The sequence below is a fragment of the Triticum dicoccoides genome, chromosome 6B (assembly GCF_002162155.2).
Source record: "Triticum dicoccoides isolate Atlit2015 ecotype Zavitan chromosome 6B, WEW_v2.0, whole genome shotgun sequence".
Classification (NCBI taxonomy): Eukaryota; Viridiplantae; Streptophyta; class Magnoliopsida; order Poales; family Poaceae; genus Triticum; species Triticum dicoccoides.
In genome coordinates, this window is record NC_041391.1 from 577293867 (window position 1) to 577306611 (window position 12745).

Genomic DNA, 12745 nt, shown 5'->3' on the forward strand with positions numbered 1-12745 from the left:
CTCCCTCTTTCAGCGGCGGGGGAGCACTAACCACGGTCGACGGGGGGCCTCCCCGACCCTCCCGCCACCTCGCCGTCATCGGAGAAGCGGCTGGCGAAGCCCGAGCAGACTCCCAGGATGGTGGCGGCGGGGCGCCTCTTCTGGCTCCGGCGTCCAGCCCGTCTGCTGGCTGCCGGCCGCCGCGCCCTGCGCCGGCACATCTCCGTCGGCCTTAACCCTCCCCGCCCCGGCCCACTTCCCCTTGCCCAAAAAATGATTTGGCAAGTAATTAAAAATGACAAAAACAAATGGAGTAACATAATATGTTACCATCACATAGCGCTACCTAATAAAATGACTACAAAGTAATAAATAAAGTTATTTATGTTATCACACATACCACTATGGAATTAGTAACATAGACTAGTAACATATGCATGTTACTAGTCTAAATTAGCTCACCGCTATGAATAGCCTAATATATATAAATAATTGCATACAAGTAATTAATATTTTTATATGCAGAGAGTTAGGGAATATAACGAAGCGTTTAAACAACTTATGCGATACAAGAACTTCAATACCAATGCAACCAATGCATGAGCGTTTAACTTCCATAGCAACGTACGAGTACTTAGCCAGTGTAACTATGATCAAAGAGTTGAAACAAGCCACTGAAGCATTGACATTACCTTATAATTGCCATTTCTTCAAATCAGCTAAGGGGTTCCTATAAGCACAGATATGTTGTGTTGCAGTGCAATAAAGAGAGCTGAGTATGAGAGCAACACACTGAGTGAAAATTGAACTATTTGTCAAAAGGGGCTGATTAGACATGTTGATTGAAAATAGTGCAGTTTTTCACTATTTGTCAATCAACACCCGCATTTTCGTCTAGCATGGCGATGGCGGTGATGACATTCAGGCGGGCCACTCCCTCGTGAATTGGAAAACTGTGTGTCGGCCAAAGGGGCTGGGTGGTCTGGGTATTGCCGACATAGACAGATTTGGCAGGGCCTTGCGTTTGCGATGGCCTTGGTTGCAATGGACTGACCCCAAGCGCCCATGGGTGGGCTACTTACTCCCTTGCGACAAATATGGATCTCTTCTGGGCTTCTACTACCAACACCTTTGGAAATGGGCAGAGGGCTTTATTCTGGCATGATAATTAGAGCGGACATGGGCAGCTGAAGCATGTGATGCCTGCCTTTTCAAAATTGCTACTAGAAGGAATAGATCTGGTCCACCCATGCTGAGCTAAAATGCAAACTCTTCTCCTGGCTTGCTCTCCACGGCAGGAGGCTCACGGCCAACATGTTGGCGGTTAAGGGATGGCCTCACGGCCCCCATGCTTTGCCTTCAGGCCCCGGAGACTGCGGCCCAACTTTGTAAGGATTGTCCTTTTGCGGTCGTGGCCTGGAATCATATTAAGTCCTTGTCTGGGGAGGCAACCACGACTACTCTAACTCTCCCGAACCCTGGGGGCGTCTCTGACTGGTGGGATGGCATGCTTTCAATGGAGTCCAGGGAATCGCGGCGCCGCCACAGTGGGCACCTTCTTACACTATTTGGAACCTGTGGAAGGAGAGGAACCGTTGTATCTTCAATGGCACACGCCTAAGCCACCTCGAGGTGGCATCTCTGGCTTTCGAGGACATAAAAGCGACAGGAAATGGCGTTTGCCAGGTAACCACCAAGTGAGAGAATAGACTAGTTGAGTTTTTTTTCCTTATTTGGGGGTTTCAGCACGTGTTCCCCTTAAAAACGTGTCAAACAACGTTGTACATGGGTTACCTTATTACTTCTTCTATATCAAAAAGGCAGTGCTCCTGCTGGTTCCTAAAAAAAACATGTCTAATCTTATGGAAATGCATAAAGAAAAGAAAAGAAAAGAAAAGAAAACAGAACAGACAGGATTGGAAATTTGTTGTTCAGCTTCCAGTTAGAAAGTGCATGACTCTTGTCCATTTCTGTAGTAATACCAAAAAGGTTTTGACATAAACATCAGGCCCACAGAAAGTCTCCCAGAATACAAAACAATCCACAGCCTTAACCTCCAAACTAAGCATACATACTGGGCTATTACTCTTGAACTGCGCTGCCAAAAGGCACATGTATGCACCATGTATACAAAACAACTCTACAGCCTAACCTCCAAACTAAGCATAGACATACTGGGCTATTAGCTCTTGAACTGCGCTGCTAGTTAGACTGCGGCTCACCTTTGCAAGGATTGTCCTTTTGCGGTCGCGGCCTGAAATCATATCAAGTCCTTGTCTGGGGAGGCAACTACGACTAGTCAACTACCCTAACTCTCCCGAACCCTGGGGGCATCTCCGACTGGTGGGATTGCATGCTTTCAATGGAGTCGGGGAATCACGGTCCCGCTGCAGTGGGCACCTTCTCTACACTGTTTGGAACCTGTGGAAGGAGAGGAATCATTGTATCTTCAATGGCACACGCCTAACCCACCTCGAGGTGGCATCTCTGGCTTTTGGGGACATAAAGCAACGGGAAATGGTGCCAGGCAATCGCCAAGTGAGGGCATAGGCTAGTCGAGTTTTTCCTTATTTGGGGGTTTCGGCATGTTCCCCTCAAAAAAGTGTCGAACCACTTCGTACATGGGTTACCCTCTTCCTTCTTCTATATGAAAAGGCAGTGCGTCTGCTGGTTCCTCAAAAAAAAAGAAAAAACATGTCTAGTCTTATGCAAATGCATAAAGAAAACAGAACAGAACAGAGAGGATTCGAAATTTGTTGTTCGGATTCCAGTTAGAAAGTGCATGACTGTTGTCCATATCTGTAATAATACCAAAAAGGTTTTGACATAAACATCGGGTCCACAGAAAGTACCCCTGAATACAAAACAACTATGGCCTGACCTCAAACTAAGCATACATACTGGGCTATTAGCATTTGAACTGCGCTGCCAAAAGGCACATGTATGCATAATTCATGAAACACAACAGATCGGATGGCACAGGAATTATCACATACCATTTTGGCAATAATACTGTATGATTACTCCAACCACCACACAAAACATTGGTACATTGTACGGAGAACAAACAAGAAACCCCCTCAAAAAAGTGTCGAACCACTTCGTACATGGGTTACCCTCTTCCTTCTTCTATATGAAAAGGCAGTGCGCCTGCTGGTTCCTCAAAAAAAAAAAGAAAAAACATGTCTAGTCTTATGCAAATGCATAAAGAAAACAGAACAGAACAGAGAGGATTCGAAATTTGTTGTTCGGATTCCAGTTAGAAAGTGCATGACTGTTGTCATATCTGTAATAATACCAAAAAGGTTTTGACATAAACATCGGGTCCACAGAAAGTACCCCTGAATACAAAACAACTATGGCCTGACCTCAAACTAAGCATACATACTGGGCTATTAGCATTTGAACTGCGCTGCCAAAAGGCACATGTATGCATAATTCATGAAACACAACAGATCGGATGGCACAGGAATTATCACATACCGTTTTGGCAATAATACTGTATGATTACTCCAACCACCACACAAAACATTGGTACATTGTACGGAGAACAAACAAGAAACCCCCTCAAAAAAGTGTCGAACCACTTCGTACATGGGTTACCCTCTTCCTTCTTCTATATGAAAAGGCAGTGCGCCTGCTGGTTCCTCAAAAAAAAAAGAAAAAACATGTCTAGTCTTATGCAAATGCATAAAGAAAACAGAACAGAACAGAGAGGATTCGAAATTTGTTGTTCGGATTCCAGTTAGAAAGTGCATGACTGTTGTCCATATCTGTAATAATACCAAAAAGGTTTTGACATAAACATCGGGTCCACAGAAAGTACCCCTGAATACAAAACAACTATGGCCTGACCTCAAACTAAGCATACATACTGGGCTATTAGCATTTGAACTGCGCTGCCAAAAGGCACATGTATGCATAATTCATGAAACACAACAGATCGGATGGCACAGGAATTATCACATACCGTTTTGGCAATAATACTGTATGATTACTCCAACCACCACACAAAACATTGGTACATTGTACGGAGAACAAACAAGAAACCGTAGGACTGCACACATATCTCAGTTCACCATAATATCTAGGAAAGTCTACTTTTAGCAGTCAACTGTTGCATCGGTTTGATTTCACACCCAACTCCTAAATCGTTTAGTTCGTACACTAAACTATCAAAACTAGAAGTTTCCTTGACACCCATTGCCATTTTTTTAGTTCTACTAACTTCTAGATAGCAACTGCCAAGGGGCTAGGAGCACCTTCTAAAGGCATTGCATTGTTTGCTTGCCATTTCTCTATGACCTATAGAGATGGAACCTTACCCTACGAAGTTTTACCAATTGTCAAATACTATACGCCCAGGTATTGGACCTAGCTATCCAAGACGAAGGGCTGAACTTAAAACAGAGAAGTACCTGAACATACTTCACCGCTGGGTGCTCAGCCAGCTGCTGCACCCGACGCGCGTACGCAAGCAGGACGTCGCGGACCCCCTCCGCGTCCAGATCCCATAGCCGGACTTCATGGTGCGGCGTCTCGATGACCACGTCATGGAACCCGAACCCCCTCACGGCGCATTCCCCCGCGCCGACGGGTTCCTCGTCCTCCGGTGCGGGCGGCGCCGCCTCGCGCCGCAGCGCTGGGAAAAGGTTCTCAATCACGCGGATCCGCCACGGCAGCGACTCATCGGGAGCCGGCACGCGGAATATCTCCGGCGCGCACTCGGACTCGCGACCGAGGCAGAAGGGGCAGGACGGCTTGGGGGCGCCATCGTCGGGGCCGGGGCTAGGGTTTGCCGGGCCGTGGGACTTGAGGTCGGTGGGGCGACGGGAGCGTGCCGGCGAGAAAATCACCCACCGCGCGAACACGGCGTCGCGGCGCGCCTCGGAGATTCTAGAAGCTTCTGCCATTGACTTTCCGTGCTCGCAGGAGTGGACGACGCTTGCGCCGAGGTATTTTTGGTCGATGAGCACCGACGTTCGTTTTGGGTGGATTTTGTCCATTCATTGACCGTGCATTGACATCTTGTATGTCATGGCCGGCTGAAGGCCTACGCATTCATTTTTTAAATCAAAATCAGGCATAGCAAATAGTTTTACAATCAAATAGATTCGCGTCTGAATAAAAACATACAAATAGTTTTATACTCTATCAAAGTTGTCTTGAATACATGAAAAAGGAAATGAAGCGATACTTCTATTGGTTGTCAATGTGAGTCCACATGTGCTCAATCAAGTCATCTTGAAGCTGCATATGAGTATGTCAATCACGTATTTCACGATAAAATTGGATGAATTGTTCAAATGTTGCCGGTATTTGGTGCTCAGGCTCAACATTTTCATCCTGAAAATCAAACCCTTGGCCATAGATGTTGTCATCACACTCATCCTCCACGATCATATTATGCATGATCACACAAGCAAACCCTTGGTCGCCCAAGGATTGAGCGGTACAACCGCTAGCACACGCGGTACAACAGGAGCGGGTAAACAAGTAAGATCAAAACTGCCATAACTTCCACAAACGAACTCAAAAGTCAAGGAACGCAAACTTGTTGGATATATTAAGAACCAGCAATAGAGAAAATACCAATAATAGAAGGGTGAGAACCCTTGCTCAAATAAGAACCGGCAAAATATCCAACACCGAAAATGAAATAAAGGATGCATATGAAATCCGTTTTCGATGAACTTGAGCTAGTCATGAAGATAACCACAAGCTCTGAAACTCACATAGAGAAAACCCAATAAGAACCAAGAAAGATGATGCTAAAGATGCAAAAGTTTGAACTCTCTACGAACGATATGACCAGGCTATCGATCCTATAACCCGGTCTCCCAACTGACATCATGAGGCCGGTAAGATAGAAAACTTATCAAGGTTACATTTGCCTTGCACATAGTCCACTTGAGCTAAATGATGATGATTTTGACCTCCTCAAGTTGGACCACCTTTCTTGTTTGCGATGACTCGATGAAGACTACTAAACTGCTCCCTCATACTCCATTATGGGTGATCCTCTCTTCGGCATACCTTTACATGTCCATTATCATCAGAATGGACGGCAAGCTTCAAGCATGTGCTCTCTTCGTGATGCTCCAGTTGAACTTGCACAATGCAACCTTGATGACGATTACCACTTGATGCTATCCTCCATGGGTTATATGAGATCTTCCTTTTGAATGTAAGCCCATGAAAACATAACTAACTCCACAAAGCAACCTCACATAGATCTTGGGTTAGTACACAAAGCACAATGGACAATGTTTACCATACCATGAAATCGCTTGATCTCACTCGGTACGTCTTCTATGCTTTATGTGTTAATAAACTTGAATCCACTCTTAGCTTTTAGTCTTGATCAACATTGTATCTTATCTTCTCTCTTCATTAAGATGATGTCTTAAAGGTAGACATGAATGCTCACACAGTCTTCTTCTTCAAGACATGTTTGCAATATGCTCAAACTCTCACATGACCAATCTTTGGAACTCCTTGAATAACACCTTGGTCAACACATATTCTTCTATATCCGACCTTGAAGCCAACATATGATCTTCAAGAATTGTCTATGGATAAACCCTTCGAGTAACATTCAAAGCAACCATTAGTCCATAAGAATTGCCATCAATTACCAAAACCAAAGCATGGGGGCACCATGCTCTTGCACACTCATGTGCTAGTAGGGCAGTTGAACTAGCGCTTGTACCGCCCCAACCACTACTCAGGGGTGATTTCCCTCGGTGTTGGGCGCAGTACTCGAGCGGCTGTGCAACGGTTGTTCCAACTATTCCCTAATAACTGATACAGCCAGTGGTCAGGGCAGTTGTCCCGTTATGGCCATTGCAACTAGGGTTTTCTTCCTAGAGCGGTTGTACCGCTCACCCGAGCGGTCGTACCACTCCAGTGCTTTTTGCCGCGCAATAGTTAGAATTGAGGTGGGACTATTTAAGGAGGTGGTTCTTCCACCTCCCACCTATCTCTAGCCTTCCTCTCTCATCCATTAATGCCCCAAGCTTCATTTTGCCTGGTCTCCTACTCTAGCCAACCAAAGTTGTTGATTTGCAAGGGATTGAGGGAGGAGACCTAGATCTACACTTCCACCAAAGAAATTTTGATTCCCCTGTGTATTTTTTGTGGATCTTGCTACTCTTGCGTGTTTGGACACCCTAGACGGAAGAGGTCACTTTGAAGCCACATTCCATTGTGGTGAATCTTCATGGCGGTGTTGAGAGCCTCCAATTAAGTTGTGGTGAGAACCCCAACCTTGTTTGTAAATGTCCCGGATGTCGCCTTGAAGGCATCGCTAGTGGATTCACGGTACCTTGCATTGTGAGAAGGCATGAGAAGAATAGGGAGAGTCCTTGGGACGGTTGGGGAGCATTGTGCGTCCGCACCCTTCCAATAGAGAGGTACCTCCCCCAAAGGATAAAACATCGGAAACACATCCCCGTCTTCATCGTCTCCACTTGCGGTTACATCTTACCTTTGCTTGTACTTGTTATGTGTTGTGTTTGACAGATAGCTTGTTCATCTGGTTGCGTATATAGACAACATATTTTATTGTCGGGCCTAAAATTTGGGAACAAAATTTTAAAAATTGTTAGTCGCCTATTCAACCCCCTTCTATCGACCATATTGATCCTTTCACCAAGCGTCTTGTTAAACCCATGTGTGCTTCTGCCTTCTCTCTTCCTAATCTAGATCTGTACCCGCTAGGTTGTTCGTTCTCTATTTTGCAGTTTTTCGTGTTGGTTCCATGGAGTGTCGCGGTGCTGCTAGATTGGTACGCGTGGTGCGTGGATACCTGGGAGGCTGTAAGGGCATATTTATCCTTAGTAGTTTTGGTGATTGATGACAATGCTTTTGCGGACTAATCGTGTGCATTGAGCATTTCAAATATATCATGTCTAAACACAAGACGATTTGGCGCCCCTCGAAGACTATTGAAGACGGTGTTTCTCTACGTTTCTTTTCGGTGGATTTGAGTCGTAGGAAAGCCGTACTATTGAGAGGGGGTATGAGTTGGAAAGGTTGGGTGGAATCATCACGTACACGTCTGTTCCTTTTTGCACCACCTTTCCTTGGCTCTCTGGAGCATCCTCCGTCTCTTCGTGTCTCTGCAAAATGAAGGACTCCTAGTGTTGCTGAACTGAGGCAAGCAGTAGTACTGCTCGTCAGAGCGGTACTCCCGCAGGCCTTTGCGGTAGTACCGGCCTCCAGCGCGGTAGTACCTTAGGTGCTCACAGTAGTACCGCTCCTTGGGAGCGGTAGTACCGTGGCCTGAGGCCAGACGCAGCTACTCGAGCGGTAGTAGGGGCGGATGTAATTTTTTACATCCGCGCCCTGCGCGGTAGTACCGGTCCATGGGTGGGGTAGTACCGTGGGCTCTAGCCAGGCACAGCAGCATGAGCGGAAGTAGGGGCGGATGTAATTTTTTACATCTGCGTCCGACACGGTAGTACCGCTCCAGTCTTGCAGTAGTACCGTGTAGGATTTTTGCATAGATCAAAACTCAAGGAAGTAGTCACGGATGTAACTTTATATGTCCGTGCCTTCTCAGTGCTAGCGGTTCTACCGCTCTCTGCCTCTGCGCTACAGGTCTGGTCTAGCCCCTGCCTCACCAGCGGTAGTACCGCAGTGCCTTGCGGTAGTACCACATGTCTGGTATGGTAGTACCGCTCTTCACAGGCTGAGTTGGTGGATAACGGTTGGATTTGTTCTTTCACTATATAAGGGGACTCTTCTTCTCCAAGTCGACCACCTCTTCCACCTCCAAGCTCCATTGATGCTCTAAGCTCCATTTTTTCCCGATCTCTCTCCCTAGCCAATCAATCTTGTTGATTCTCTAGGGATTGGTTGAGAAGGCCTCGACCTACACTTCCACCAAGAGAAATTTGATTCCCCCCACTAATCCCTTGTGGATCTTGTTACTCTTGGGTGTTTGAGCACCCTAGATGGTTGAGGTCACCGCGGAGCCATAGTCCATTGTGGTGAAGCTTCATGGTGTCGTTGGGATACTCCAATTAAGTTGTGGAGATTGCCCAACCTTGTTTGTAAAGGTTCGGTCGTCGTCTCCAAGGGCACCAATAGTGGAATCACGGCATCTTGCATTGTGCGAGGGCGTGAGGAGAATACGGTGGCCCTAGTGGCTTCTTGGGGAGCATTGTGCCTCCACACCGCTCCAACGGAGACGTACTTCCCCTTAAAGGGAAGGAACTTCGGTAACACATCCTCGTCTCCATCGGTTCCACTCTTGGTATCTCTTACCTTTACTTGTGCAAGTTATATTCTGTTATTTCCTTTGCTTGCTTGTGTGCTTATTGTTGTTGCATCATATAGGTTGCTCACCTAGTTGCATATCTAGACAACCCACTTTGATGCAAAGTTTAATTTGGTAAAGAAAAGCTATAAATTGTTAGTTGCCTATTCACCCCCCCTCTAGTCAACTATATTGATCCTTTCAAATGTAGAGGTAGCGTGCCGATGATGATCACATTGACCTTGGAACCATTTCCGACACGCATTGTCACCTCGTCCTGTGTCGTAGGTGTCCTCTCTGCCTTTTTGGTGTCTCGATGCCAAAGGGGGAGAGAGTGAAGGATTTGGGAGTCTTGTGTCGTGTTGTTTCGCTCTGTCGCTTTGCTTTCGTTCTGTTGAACCTCGTTTGCTTTGGTTTAGTTTGTGCTCGTAAGACCTAGTTCTCTTTCATATGGTGTAAGACATATGCACTCTAGTGTATCTTATTGTCTTCTTTGCTTAGTAGTTCGCGAGCCTATGTTATCTTGTGCCCTTCTCTTTATGCTCATATTCATTATCTTGCCTACTTGCTTAGTGTTAGTTGTATTGTTGCAAGAGATGCCTTGTCTATAAAATATAGGGGGAGTATTGATCCTAGTATGTGTGTCGTGCGGTCCAAAGCACTTCTCTAGAGTGCACATATCTAGGGGGAGCCCGTCTATATTTTATAGATGGTGGGTTTGCCTTTGTTTCATTTTATATCCCTATGTGCAAATCCCGTATTGTCATCAATCCACCAAAAAGGGGAAGATTGTAAGGCATATTTATCCCTTAGTAGTCTTGGTGATTGATGACAATGCTTTTGCGGACTAATCGTGTGCATTGAGCATTTCAGATATATCATGTCTAAACACAAGACGATTTTGTGCCCCTTGAAGACTATTGAAGACGACGTTTCTCTACGTTTCTTTTTGGTGGATTTGAATCATAGGAAAGTCGTACTATTAAGAGGGGGTCTGCGTTGGAAAGGTTTGGGTGGAATCATCACGCACACGTCTGTTCCTTTTTGCACCGCCTTTCCTTGGCTCTCTGGAGCATCCTCCGTCTCTCCGTGTCTCTGCAAAATGAAGGACTCCTAATGTTGCTGAACTGAGGCAAGCGGTAGTACTGCTTGTCAGAGCGGTACTACCACAGGCCTTTGCGGTAGTACCGGCCTCCAACGCGGTAGTACTGTAGGTGCTCATGGTAGTACCGCTCCTTGGGAGCGGTAGTACCGTGGTGTGACACCCGGATAATTAGGCTACAATAACCCTCTGCTAATGATGCCACGTCACTTCGATTACTGTTGCTAATCTCGTGTTAGTTCAAAACCAATTCAAATTCAAATTCAAAATCAAGTAAACAATAAAAGTTTTCAAATATTAAAAATAAAATGTTCGGAGTGAACCAATATTGCATAGGTAATTAGGGTGGAGAGACCACATTTTCTATAAAATAATTAAATGCTCTTGGATAAATAAAACAACAGCAAAAACTATTAGTTATAGTTTATAAAATTTTAAAATAATTTATTTTGGAGTTCAACATTTTGTGGCAGTGGACTTAATTTTAGTACTAAGTTAGGTGCTAAATAAAAAAATAAAATAAAAGGAGACTAATAAAACAGAAAAGAAATAACATAAAAAAAGGAAACCAGAGTACATGGCCCAACACGCACAGTGCCAGGCCCAGCACATCACCAGGTCGTCTTCAACCCTGTTCATCAGGGCGCGGTGGACGCTGGTGTGCCGTCTGTGGCGCGGATGCCGCACGCGGCAGCCATCCGGCGATGCCCCACGCCGTATAAGACCTCCCCTGATCCCGTGGTCAAACCCTATCCCCACTTTCCCCCTCCGCCCACGCCGCTTCTTCTTCCCCGCGACGACACAAGACCTCCGTCGCCATGGTCACCCTCACCCGCGCGGACAGCGACCTCGCCGCCGCCTAGGACTATGCCTGGAAGCACCTCCACCGCTCGCTTCTTCCTCTTCGACCCCGAGCTCGAGTAGAAGATCGCCACCGCGTCGGGATCGACCGAGTCCTCCTCTGCTGTCGCTGGCGTTCGTAGCCAAATTCATCGACTCCTGCTGCTCCCGTTCACTCAACGAGCCTTCTTGAGCTCCTAGATGAGCTCCGTCATAAATCGCCTCTGCTAGCTTGCTCGTGCTCGTCCTCTAGCGCTAGTCTCCGTCGTAGCCGAATCCTGTCGCCGCTTTTCGCCTCGTCACCATGGCCACGGCAAGCACAACTTGCGTCCGAGCTCTGCAGCGAGCTCCTTGGCTCTCTAGGAACCCGCGATACTCACCAAACCATCTCCCCGTGCCCCGCAGCTCCGAGTCCGGGCACGCCCGAACTCCGGCAGCCGCCATTGTCGACGCTGTGCTCGCCTCCGGCCACCCCAGCCACCACTACCACCCCCGTCCGACGTGCCGTGGTGCGGGAGTTCGAACTAGACTGGCTATGCATCCATCCGTCGCCTGTGTGAAAATCCCGGTGAGGTCTGTGCTCGCCGTTGAGATCCTGCGCGCGCGCCGGCCGCGTCCAGTGATCCGCCCCTCGCCTCCGGCCGCGACCTTGGCCGCCCTACGCGTGCTCGCCCGTGCTGCATCCTGCTTTGCCGCGCGTCGCGTCTTCTGCCGCTGCTTCTGTTGCTCTGCTCCGCTGCTACTTTGCTCTGTCGCCGTTGTGCTGTGTTCTGCTACTGCCGCTGCATATGGCTGCTAGTTGCTGTTGTTCAGGCCGCTGCATTGCTGCCTTGCTTGCTGCTTAGCGGCAGCTGATGCCCACGCTGCTACTGCTCAACCCTGTTGCTGCGTTGCTATGTTACTGCACCACTATGCTGTTGCTTTCGGCCATCCAGGCCAAGGCCATGGCCAAGTGTGTGCGTGCTATGTGTGTGCTGTTCGTGTGCGTACGTGTGTGTTAGGGCCGGCCAGTTAGTAGTGCTAATTAACGTTAGTTAAACTAGCAAAAGAGCCCATGCTTTGCAACGGAACAGAAAAACACACACGCTCTTAACCCAATGACCACGACTTAAGACCTTGATACGTAGACGTTCTTTTTTTTAAAATGGCATCACATTTGTGTTTCTGGCGGTGGTCTCAATGCTCACACAATGAAAACACATTTGAATGTGGTCAGTCCTAAGGCGTCTCTCTCTCACACACATACACACACGCGCGCGCGTGCGCTCGCACGCACACAATCATTGAGAATAAGATAAGAAAAATGTTGTTTTTTCCCGTGAGGTTTTTCAGAGTTGTGCATGCGTGGTTATCAATGTTTTTTCCCTCTCAATCTGGTTTTAATGTGTGTTTACTTGCAATTTGGATCGCCGCCAGTGCGGAAAAAACCCCCAGGCCGTGCACTATAGATTAAGTTTGCACCACATATTTGGATTCTACACATTTTTCTAATCAAATTTCATATATAATATGTTAAAATCGAAGTTACGATTTAAAAGGTATGGATAATTTTGTTTTAG

General features: G+C 46.9%; 1 protein-coding gene across 1 annotated transcript in view; it reads right to left on the minus strand.

Annotated features, from left to right (window-relative positions):
* The window catches only part of LOC119325183 (ADP-glucose phosphorylase-like), a 7071-nt gene extending 2113 nt beyond the window's left edge, over window positions 1–4958 (minus strand). The window contains exon 1 of the mRNA XM_037598933.1: window positions 4398–4958. Coding sequence (XP_037454830.1) covers window positions 4398–4892 — 495 coding nt within the window. The 5' untranslated portion in view covers window positions 4893–4958. The remainder of the gene's footprint in view (window positions 1–4397) is intronic.
* Window positions 4959–12745: the final 7787 nt, after the last annotated feature.